The sequence below is a fragment of the Planococcus citri genome, chromosome 1 (genome assembly GCF_950023065.1).
Source record: "Planococcus citri chromosome 1, ihPlaCitr1.1, whole genome shotgun sequence".
NCBI classification, from domain to species: domain Eukaryota; kingdom Metazoa; phylum Arthropoda; class Insecta; order Hemiptera; family Pseudococcidae; genus Planococcus; species Planococcus citri.
In genome coordinates this window covers 33,034,362-33,046,411 of record NC_088677.1, presented here as the reverse complement: position 1 = coordinate 33,046,411, position 12,050 = coordinate 33,034,362, and the positions used below count along the sequence as shown (strand labels likewise).

Below are 12,050 nucleotides of genomic sequence, written 5' to 3'. Positions count from 1 at the left end.
ATTCACGTGGAAATGTGTCCAGTGTAAGTGTATAGACCTAACGTCGTGAATGTCCAAATGGTGCGTTGATGAAAGAAATATTCCTCAAGCGCATTGCGTATGCCTTGAGTGTTGTCAAATGACATGAAACTGTTGTTGAGGCGGCCTTTTCGCGACAAATGACGAATTTTCTGAAGCGTATGTTCATTGTGACAATTCTTCCAAAAATTTCCTCCATCAACGCATCATTTGGCCATTCACGACATTAGGTCTATACACTAGACACATTTCCACGTGAATTTGAACCAAATTTTTGCCGGTAGACGTTGGATAACGTATCTGGTAAGGGTACTTTGAGCCAACATGGGTTTAAAAGCGTACCTCCATGTTTGAGAACCAATTGCACGCGATCACTCCAACATGCGGAGTTGAAAAAATTACAGTGTAACCAGAAACTCAAAACTTAGATATCCCCAAAATTTCATCCAGTTTGGTCCAGTAGTTCCGGAGAAAAAAAATAGCGAAACTTACTTTTGAGACGACCTTCGTACATCGAGTAGGTAGGGAGTTTTTTTTGTTTTTTGGCCAGCAATATTGGTTAATCAGGTCGCCACAACTTGATTTTTAGCAACCCAATTAATTTTCGCACCTGGAGAAATCGAAAATCGAGCTGTAGGTTCCCATATAACTATAGGTGAAATTAGATTCGGAGGCCTTTGTATTGGTTCCAAGACAGTAATTTTCATTATTTTTACTCAATGAATGTAAGATGATACGTATTTCAAAAAAATCATAAATCACCAAAATTGTCAATTTTTGATTTTTTGATCTTCAAAAATGTTCCAAGAATCCAAAATTCAATTTGAGCAGCTAAAATTTTGGATAAGGTATGAATGTTTGGAACCACACTTTTCCTAAAAATTTCAATGCTGAATAGACAATTTTTTGTTGGCATTTCAACAACAGAGCTGTAGTTCTATTATGTTATCCTGAAAATTTGTCAACATATTCCACTCACTACAGGTTAAGAATTATATCGAAAAAGATACCCAGATTTTAAACAACCATTTCGTTAAAAATCCAAAATCGAATGAATCACGATTATACAAAGTAGTTATGAACAACGAAAGTGAAATAATTCATTTCATCATTTCCCAAAGCATTTGGTAGTTAGAAGCTCGACTCTTGTAAATACGATCAACGAGAAAAAAATGGGAGAGAAAAAGATACCCGTCAACATAAGAAATTGAAATTTCAACTCTCGCACGTGTTTGAAACAAATAATAATATCGATAATGAAATCAAACAACCTTTGGTACCACAAGATCACTCTCGAAGAATTACATAGTATAGGTACATCGCATCATAAGCACGATTGGTAAAACTCGCAACGGAATAGTTTAATTAATATAAATGGATCAGCGAAGCAGGAAAAAAAATGAAACTATATCGTTGTCCTAATTTACGTTAGAGAACAATTAATAACGATTAATTACCGTTTAAGGAAAATATTTCGAAGATTTCATTAGTTAATTAAAGGAAAAACGGCGTTCCGCTGATATGGATGCGAGGCTAGTGGCGGCGGCGGCGACGGTGGCGGTGGCACCGGCGCAAATGCGATAGTATGGTGAGGCAAAATGAAGTAAGACAGTAGTTACTAGTAGAGAAGATAAAGAACGAAGACGAACAGTTGATAGGGGTGCAGGAGATTTATAATTAGAAGGAAAAAGGAGCATGAATGTGTGTGTTGGTGGAGAGGACGAGGTACGCGGATCGCAAAGGTTTGCGACTGGAAGTGAAGCGGAGTACGCATTAATATCGTAAAATGTACTTCATTTACATTTAAATAAGGTTTATAGTTTAATGTAAGAAAGCGGAATAAAACGACGAAAGGGGTGAAATTTATTGCAAATGTTTCATTAATGATTGGAGCGTACAATTAGATTAATGAGACGTTTCTAGTTATTACAGTGGGGAACAAGCACCCCCATGTGGGCGGCTCCGTTGTCGAATCGGACGACGGCAAGGATACGCAATATAGAGTAGGTGATGCGCGAGGGAAGAAAACGCTAATAATTTAAATTTTGCCGTATACCGCTCGCGCCCCTGCCCCCCTCTCTCGCAGCGTATTTAATATTGCGTTAGGACGGCGTAAACCAAGAGGCGAGGGATGCAGATTAGCCGAATAATAAGATTTTATGTTAATTAATGCCGCGCGCAAAATATACGCAATGTCAACTTTAATTGGAAAATTTATCGTTACGTTCACTTATTTGTTTAGCCGACCTTCTGCTGTTCCATAATCCAACAATTTCGCCAGTTCATCATTCAATAATTTCAAATCTGTTTCAATTTCATACTCTTATTTTTTTCCTAAGGATCAAGGATCGTATCGGTTAACGTCGCGTCGAGATCGTCAAATTTCCAAATTCTAGTTGTTACAGGTTAATTTTAGGCCTACGCCAGACACTAAGCGAAGATCAAGTGAAAAATTGACAATTTTGCGCATTTTGTGTGAATTTTGAAATGGATATTTATGCATAATTTTTGAATACAAACGTAAATAAATACACATTTTACTCAACTGTAAAAGATGGAGGAAAAAATGTATGAGCATTTAGAAAGATTACACACAGCACACGAGGTGTTCCACTCGAAGTCCCGAATGTTTTCTTGGCAACAAAGGCAACCCAAACTGAAACAATGTATGAAAGTTTGCCGATCTTCAGAATTAAAGGGGCAATTGGCATTTAATTTGCTAAAAATGTCAAAATTTCAAAATATATGAAGGTATATTTTTAAAAGCACTATGATACGATGAATAACAACTTTTTTCTAAATTCAACCCCCTGCAAGGCCCCTGTTTCCATGTATAATTAACCAACATACTCGATCGTACGTACTCTAATTCCTCCAACAAATGCTCCAAGAAATGATTTTAAAAAATTAAGAAACGTTCAACGCTGATAACTGTACAGAGAAAGTCAATTACTATTTCAAATAAGCTTTCAAGCTGCAGAAAATCTATTATAGGTAATACACGAACGAAACCTCCTCATTACGTCGACAAACAAATCTGAAATTCATTTTGTTCTACATCCAGTTGTACATATAGGTACACAAACCTATCTATTTAGCTGCGACGAATAAAAATCTCTCTCGCTGTAAGAGCACTTTCGCTGGAATAAATGTTTAAACATATGTCAACGCAGAAATGAATCTCATATTAGGCCCAACACGATGAGCGAAACGGTCGAGCTCCACCCTTAGTAATACGCAAGTTTGTAATTTCAATTTTCGAAGTTAAAACTAATAACACCGAAATTACATTTACGATTTAATTTTTATTTCCATTAACGGGACGAGTGAAATTGTAAAGGAAATTACATAGTTGTTAATTGATGAAGGGAAAAACTAGATGAATATTTTAATTAAGAAAAATTTACGTGGTATGATGACTTTAATTTGATAAAGATTGCACGTTCGATGTTTAAATTAGTAGAAAAACGATTGAGCAAAAGTACAAATGTAATCTGTATTATTTGCATGATACCTACAACATACAACTCTCGTGTGGAATATTATCAAATATTTATTAAAAATAAAAAAAAAATACATTCGTATAGGGATCTAGAACTATATGTACTCGTGTACGGGGGTATACGTATATAAAGGTATGAGCACTCGTAATTCGCACAATAAATCCTACGCAACATTTGCACGTAAGTTATTACGAATTTGCATTTTTTTTTATTTCGTTCGAGTTTTCATTTTGCCTTCGTATTATAATAACTATAGACTACCTACTTATTCAGCAGCACAATAAAAAGGTCCTGTTCTATGGCTTTTAATTTGTTAGCGTTGAAAATATCTTTTAACGTTGTGAAAATTTTAAATGTAAACAATTGTAGCATCCAAAAAATTGCGCTTTTTTTCTGTCAACCTACTGCTATAAAATTATTTCACAGTAAAATATCATTTTCCCCTGACAATTATAATTTTCACACACATAACATTATTCACACTATAAAAATAAAATTCGAGAAAAAATTGTAAAAAAAAAATTATTTTATTTTTGCAGGATACGAACATAGATTTGGAAAACAATGGTGAAAATTCAGATCACAGTTTGAGGCGACAAAACAGTTCCTTTCCAAGTAGTCCGATAGAAGATAGAAAATATTTTTCGTCGTTTTCTTCCTCAGAAAATATGGTCAATTGTTCCAAAGTTAAAAATAATAAAGAACACAATAACTACGGATGGCCGTCATATAGTAAGTTATTATACAGATTAATAATTTTAGGAATTTTCATTGAGAAAAATTCATAATTAGAAGGATTCGTTTTGAATGTGGATTTTAATAAAATTTCTTATAAATAAGTATACGTACAAAGCCAGAGATTTTTATACGGTTTTTTTATTTATTTATAACGATGAAAAGAAAGGTATTAAGTAGCGGAGAAAATGTGAAATGTTAGACAGACAGTTTTACTTATATAGTCAAAGAGCTCATTTTATAAAAATACATTTTCAAATCTCAGCTTATGGTACTTTAGAACATGACAAAATCAGATTTTAATTCATTCACAATACTTAAAAAATTGAACAACCTTGAAAAATTGATATGAAATAGGCCATTACTTCGCTCCTTTAGTTTTATAGAATAGGCAGCCCAACTGACACCTAAGTAATTAAAGTTGCAATATTACCAGTAAAAATATTCGACAACCGTCTCGGAACACCCGGTAGGCGGTTCTTCATCAACAGGTACAGTGATCATTCACATAAAAAGTGGTAAAGAAAATTTGCTATTAGGGCTGTAAAAAGCAACTTGCTCTGTCTGTCATGGTACGCTTCTTGTGCGACACAAAATTGAAAATTTCCAAGAAAAATTAAAAAAAAAATTATAAAATTATAAAAAGGCAGTATAACTCAGTTTCTTTTGGTGAAGCTCGACAAAAATGCATACTTGAATTTAAAAAGGGTTGCCTATGTTACTCGTGAAAGGAATCACTCTTGAACGGGACACCTTGCATATAGCTTTTAGACAAGAATATTTCAGGATTCATGAATCGTTTTTAATTTTCTAAAATGATTCACTTATTCCTAATTATTTTTACAGACATACCATTAAATTGTTCTACGTACGATGATAATGAAAATGTAACGAACGCTCCACTCAACTTAAGTTTAAATAGTAATGGTAAGTAATTTGTTAAAGTATTATACATATATAATCACCTGTTGAATACGATAAAAAATTCAAATCTATCATAAATCCAAGATTCTTAAACAACAAAAAACACCATAAAAAATTGAAAGAAAAAAAACCACCCCCGAATTAGAAAAACAGCAAATTGTTCGTTCATCAGTTGGTTGAAAATCTTCAACTTGAATAATTTCAATTCGTCGTAGAACAAATTAGAAAAATGCATGTGCTCGTATTTTCCATCGAATACATTTCATTTGGATATCTAAATTAAATATCAGATTATTTCAACAAGCATTCACACGGTTTTTGATGCAGCAGTAGCACAGAAAATCAACGTACCTATCTAATACTTGGTTAAATTACAACCAATACCTACCACCCACGCCACCCTTCAGTAACGTATTATTTGTATTGAAACAAAAACTCTTCTTTTTTTATAATTGGAGAAATAATTGCTTACTGACGTAAATCTTACTTCCACGAAGAATTTAGAAAATCAGCATTTGCTGAAATATTGGTAATTCACCTTTCCATGCTTGATCAGTTGTACTTGGACTTGTGCATAGACTAGTTTTAAATAAACTAAAGCTAATGATGCAAATATTTTCTAGATTCTTTAGAACCCGACACTGTGAAGCACGCAACGCCTCAATTACTGTCTCTGCCAAATTCTAAATCAGTAGCCCAATTTATTTTAACTTCGGGGCAAATGGTGCAAGGAATTCAAGGAGCTCAGCTTTATGTACCTACTTCCCAAGGTATGTAGGTGAATAATTGGTTACTTTGTAGACCGTTAGTGCTTCAAAAAAGACATGTTTTTCGATGAATCGTCGGTCATCGATCATCGTTCTTCGATAAATTTTATTCGGGTTGAAATGAAAAGATGGGTACAATTAAAATTATGACGATGACAGTTGCAAATTTACTCCTTCAAATATCAACACTGCAAACTCATTCGCAGTGATGTAGTTGAAGTTGCAGCATCTGCACACAAAGGATTATAAAATGCAACTCAAAATAATACGTAGACGTACCAAACTAAAGCCTTATTGTTAGTTGATAATGAATTGAAAATAGAAGAAGTAAAAACAATTTTATTGTACGTACATAATTAATTTTGTTAATTTTGTTTTCAGGTTTAGCCAAACAAATAGTTTTAACCATTCCAATAACTCATGTGACAACAGATCAAGTGATTAATTTATCGTTAACTGATGGTCAGATAATTCCAACCACCGTAGGTGAATTACTAAAATTAGCAATGCCTAAGAATATGTTTCAAGACGATGTTACAGGAGGTAAATATCTCTTTTTTCTAATTTTCAACGAACAGTTTTGCTTTTAAACTCTTTATTCAAAAAGAGAGGGGAAAACTCAAAAAATGGAAAAATTTAAAAATTAAGAAATGATTGTTTAAACGTTTAAACTAAAGATAATGTTAATAGTTTCTTAAGCAAAGAAATAATTATTTATACATCATATGACTAAGTAACAAAATAATGATAAAATACACAATTATAATATTTCATTGAAATCTCAAACAAATTTTAAAATAAAAAAACAAATTTTGAAGATTTTTTTTTTAAAATTCAAAAAATAATTCGAATTTGAAAATCACAATTTTTTTCATTTTTCCCCATCACTATACACACCTCTCCTTCTAGCTTCTCATATCAGTATTCCAGTTAACTATGACGTAGTTATTGATCTGTGAACGATTTCCTTTCGATTACAGAAAAAATTATCAACGAACTGATGAAATTCTCCGAGCAAACTTCAGTTTACTTGGCCGAGTACATGAAGATCGCATTGGAACACAGTAAAAAATATTTCAACGAAAATAAAGGTAAAATCGAAGAAAACGACGACGAAATTAATTCAGATTCTAAAAATGTGAAAGAGGACGAAAAAAGTCCTATAAAACACGAAGAAGAGAGCGAATTCATTTCAAAATCAGAAGATATTATTCCTAATGTTGAAAAATCAACCGGTGAAGTTGATCCAAATCCTATACGAAGTGATACTAATACAACTATGCAACAAAATCGTCGCAGGACTCCTGTGAATTGTAATGCCGAAAATTTAAGTCAACCCGAAATAAATACTACTTTAAAACATAAATCATTAAAACGTCTTCATGATTCTCATAATTATGTAAGTATAATACCATTTTAAATATTTTCATTTAAAAAAAAAAAAAAAAAAAAAATGGAAAATTCAAGTACCTAGATTCTTAATATTTTGATTTTTTTTTGTTACAGAGTGATATCCGTTCTCCTAAAGCATTAAATAACCATCGTGTCCATAACGAATTTCCTATGCATTTATTCAATTCAGAAAAAACTGATAAAAACATAACTGCCACTGTTGCTAAAGAGGAGCCAACGTCTACAATTAATCACGATGAAAACTGTAGTAAACTAGATGCAAATTTAAGATCAGAACGTAGCTCATCTACAGATTCATACGATGAGAATGGTAAATACCTACTTACTTTCAACGCATCATTTCTTTTAAAATACTTAAATGTAGGTAATTTAATCCTTCGAAAACCTAATTAGGTACCTATCGTGTAATTTTCAATTTTCATTTCAGACTTAGATGAAATAAAAGAATTTGCGAAATCATTTAAATTAAGACGTCTTTCGATGGGACTGACACAAACTCAAGTAGGACAAGCACTCAACATTACAGAAGGTCCTGCCTACAGTCAAAGTGCTATTTGCAGGTTAATTTTTTTTCTCGAATAAAATGAATAAAACCGCAGCTAGTCAATTTAATTTTAGGAAAAAAACGTTATTTTTAATTTTTTTGAAACGTAAAAAAAAAGGAATATGTTACGATATAAATATAACACTAATTAATATGTTTTATTCATGTGCAGTGCTCTGGCTTCTCACGTGTATGCAGCTCAAATCGCGTCACAACAACATTCAATGTACGTTACATTGCATTATTAATGTTTCGTTAAGTGAGGGTTTTACAGCTTTTTTTTTGTAACTTTATTATTTAAACGCTTTTACAAAAATAATGTTAAGCATATGCTTGTTTTAAATAATAAAAAAATTGAATAGGCGAAGATGTATAGTTATTAATTTAATGATAAAAATCAGCGCGAAATATTATTTATAGTTAAAACTACAGTGCACTGGCTTCGTTAGCATTATTTTTTCTACAATAATTGCGATTTACTTTTTGAATACCTATCTATGAATACATAATCGTACGAACGTTTTCAATAGGACTATTTTTTTTTTTTTAGTTTAGGAAGAAGCCAGAGCACTGTGGTTGATTAAATCAAATAATTATATTTTTTTAATATAAATGGAGATAAAAATGTAAGTAGATTTATTAAATAGGTATGTAAAAAATTTTTCAGATTCGAGAAACTAGACATAACTCCAAAAAGCGCTCAAAAAATTAAACCAGTACTAGAACGTTGGATGAAAGAAGCCGAGGAAAGGTGATCAATCGAATTTTCATATTTTAATATTGTTCTCAAAACTAAACAGATCACATTTCTAATTTATATTTTTCGTAGGTATAGAAATGGGCAAGGCCTTCTAACAGAATTTATTGGTATGGAATCATCAAAAAAGAGAAAAAGAAGAACTTCTTTTACACCTCAAGCATTAGAAATACTCAATAATCATTTCGAACACAATACTCATCCATCAGGTGAAACATCTGATTACTTTCATATTTAAAACCACAATTAGCGGAGCATTAAATGAAAACGTATTTTTTAATTTTTTTTAGGAACTGAAATAACAGCATTAGCTCATCAACTCGGGTACGATCGAGAAGTTATCCGGATTTGGTTTTGCAATAAAAGACAAGCTTTGAAAAATACTGTTCGAATGATGTCGAAACATATTATGTAAAATTTTCATAAATTTTCCTACTTCCTAAAAAAAAATACTTCACAAAAAAAATGAAAAAAATAAAAATTTGCCCATTTTTATAAAAAATGTACAGAAATTTTTATTTACAACTCGCGGATTTTAATCGATAATGATTCATTTCTCAAGTCATTCCTCATTTATACGTTCAAATCGTCTGTCGAGAGTTACCATTATATTTTTTTTATATTTACCTCTTCTTTTAAATATAAATGTAAAATTAACATTCTCATTTATCTATAGGTATACCTAATGTATTATATTATTTATTACGATTAATGTAAAATTTAATTTAATTCCATTGATCTTTTACTATTTTTTTTCTTTCTATCCAATCAAAACTTGAACATTTTCAATTTGCACATAGTTCGTATTCGTTGCGATTAAGTATACCAAAATTCGATGTGATTGTTAAAATGAGTAGTCTAGGTATGGTATAAAGCTTCATTATGTATAAAGATGGGTATATAATAATGAGTAATATTTCTATGAAACGTTACTAAAATTTATATAATTTATTGAGACTGAAATCTCAATTAAAAATTTATATTTTTTGATTTAAGTTTCACGTTTACGTTGTCAAATTCGTGATTTACCTTTAGTAATAAAAATCCTCCTCTTTTCTCTTTGTGTATGTGTAAATATATCAATAAAAATATTTTGTTGAAATTTGAAAATAAATATGAAGAAATAATATACCTTACAAAGTGTAAAGAAAAGAATTTTTATGTACTCTATGGATATTGGATATTCAAACCCGCCAAGTGGAAAATGGACTTTGGAAAAGTAACGTAGGAACCCTTTTTGGTGGAGGTAAACTAGTGGAGAAGTGAAAAAAAATTGAAGTTGAAACATTTCCTAGGGGAATAAAATTTTCTGAAATTTCAATCGTTTCATTTCATTCAAATTTCAGACCACTTCGTAACCATTTTAAGCTGCACTAGCAAAATTGTTCTTAAATTCTTCAACTCATCGAATGTCAAGAAAATTGCATTGAATGGAGAGAGGCTTGAATTTATCTTTTGTTCACAAAAGTGGAAAGTAGATCGCGCTTTTCCAAGAATCCAGATATTAGGAAAAATGAACACAAACTTTGATTGATTCTGATAACCTATAGGTTATCATAATGACCATGATAAGAAAAACTTTATTTAAAAAGGGAGAAAAAAATCCCATTCTAGAAAAATGAATAGTTATAAAACTACACAAAATTGATTAACTAACTTTATCGAAAATTATAATTTTCAAAAATAAAATGTTTAAGAAGACCATTTCTGACACGTAAAAGTGAATAATTTTTCAAAAAAAGTGAATTAAAATTTTTTGTTTGGGTGCATTGAAACTTAAAAGAGTATTTTTTTCTCTATTTTTTTTTTTTTTTTTTTGACGAGCCCATTTCCGATGGAAATTCTGTGTGATAAGCTAATAACTCAGAATTCTTTTCGATTCTTTTAGCTTGTAATAATTCGAAAATAAATATTCAAAAAATCTGTTTCCTATCCGGCCACAGTTAAAAAAAATTAATACGGGCACTTATATACATGCATTATTTTCTTATTCAAATCACCAAACGGTAGGTACTAGGTAGGTATCTACTTGGTACTTGCAACCTACAATCGGTGAATTTAAAAAGAGCGTTATAATTGACGTAATGATAAGGTGAAAGAAATCTGGCACCAAAAACATGATTCGAATGGTGAGAAAAAACGTCGATGAATTAAAAATAAAATAATAATCGTAGCAATAATGTTCCAAATGGAGATAAAAATCACAATGATTCAACTAACTACGTCAAAAATTTATTTACTCGAACAATCTACTAAAGTGATTAAGTCGCTATCTACTTTTCAAGAAATTTTGTTGCGTGATATTATAGCTTAACCCAGGGGAAAAGTTCACCAATGACCAAATTAGCAGGCAGTAAAAACCTAGCTGTTTCATTTTGATCAGTTAACAATACTTACATTCATCACTTCACAACAATTTAGAATCAGAAACGAGATTTTCAAATTTTCTAGGGTTTCCAGACCACTTTTTTAAAATTTCATTGATCCTTTTTATGAGTTACTTACCTATGTAGAAGAAACAATGATATTAAAAAAACTAAATCGTCCTCTCTTTCGACGAAATAGGTTGGTACCTACTGTCTATAGTACCTACCTACTGGTCTTTTTTTTTGTTTTTTTTTTACAAAAATCAAATATTTTGAGACACAAAGCTCTCTCCTATGTCCTTCCAAGTATCAAAATTATTCTCTAAAGCTCACGTCTCTACGTATGATGTGTAATTTTGGAGTTGAATGAGTCAACCAGACCAAAATTTGCACATGATTTTCTTTTTGGCGTTGATTGAGTGGGTGGAATGAGAACGGGACTCAGTTTCCCTCCTAACAACGTCTCCAGATACATATATTTTAGTCAAAACTAACCAATTTAGCTACAAGAAGTGACAAATGTAAGAAAATAAATATTCCTTCTTGTGACTTTGCTGGTAAAAGAAAAATGGAAAATTCGAAAAAATCAACTAGATCCGAGTCACTGCCCTGCTGAAATATTTTTCTTGAATTTTACGACGAGTTGGTCCACAGTAGATCCGCTTTGCAGTTACCTATTTATAATACTAAAGTAAGTACCTATGTACCTAGCACTTTAAGTCTGTGCAGATGTTTGTCTTACCTGAAGGTTGATGAAGAAAAGGTAGGTATCGTATATCAGAAAAAAGTTCATCTTCAATTTTCATCATCTTGGCATCTGTAACAATAAATAGAATAAGATAGGAGCTAGCAGTTTGAACCATAGAAAATAGCATTTCATCGAGAATTTTCACGAATGATTCTTCATAACGATATATAAATTTCTTATTGCAATTACTTAACCTCATATCAAAATGATGACGATTTTTATTTTTCGGCAGTCTAGAGTCTATTTCTAAATTTAAAATGGGGAAAAAGTTGCAC

The 12,050-nt window shown here is 31.4% G+C and overlaps 1 protein-coding gene and 1 long non-coding RNA gene across 6 annotated transcripts in view; one reads left to right on the top strand and one right to left on the bottom strand.

Annotated features, from left to right (window-relative positions):
• pdm3 (pou domain motif 3) overlaps positions 1 to 9,982 on the top strand; it is a 40,199-nt gene extending 30,217 nt beyond the window's left edge. For 2 of the 5 annotated variants that reach the window (XM_065343957.1, XM_065343954.1), the window contains 11 exons: positions 4,061 to 4,253; positions 5,103 to 5,183; positions 5,804 to 5,950; positions 6,329 to 6,490; positions 6,928 to 7,346; positions 7,454 to 7,670; positions 7,788 to 7,920; positions 8,077 to 8,130; positions 8,572 to 8,655; positions 8,734 to 8,870; positions 8,952 to 9,982. In XM_065343957.1, the coding sequence (XP_065200029.1) occupies positions 4,190 to 4,253; positions 5,103 to 5,183; positions 5,804 to 5,950; positions 6,329 to 6,490; positions 6,928 to 7,346; positions 7,454 to 7,670; positions 7,788 to 7,920; positions 8,077 to 8,130; positions 8,572 to 8,655; positions 8,734 to 8,870; positions 8,952 to 9,076 (1,623 nt within the window). In that variant the 5' untranslated portion in view covers positions 4,061 to 4,189 and the 3' untranslated portion in view covers positions 9,077 to 9,982. Of the gene's footprint in view, positions 1 to 3,614; positions 3,702 to 4,060; positions 4,254 to 5,102; positions 5,184 to 5,803; positions 5,951 to 6,328; positions 6,491 to 6,927; positions 7,347 to 7,453; positions 7,671 to 7,787; positions 7,921 to 8,076; positions 8,131 to 8,571; positions 8,656 to 8,733; positions 8,871 to 8,951 lie in introns of those variants that run through there. The other 3 variants (XM_065343958.1, XM_065343955.1, XM_065343956.1) reach the window with 3 other exon arrangements.
• LOC135831469 (uncharacterized) overlaps positions 1 to 12,050 on the bottom strand; it is a 75,468-nt gene that overhangs the window by 29,615 nt on the left and 33,803 nt on the right. The window contains exon 3 of the long non-coding RNA XR_010556183.1: positions 11,770 to 11,844. This is a non-coding gene — a long non-coding RNA (uncharacterized LOC135831469). The remainder of the gene's footprint in view (positions 1 to 11,769; positions 11,845 to 12,050) is intronic.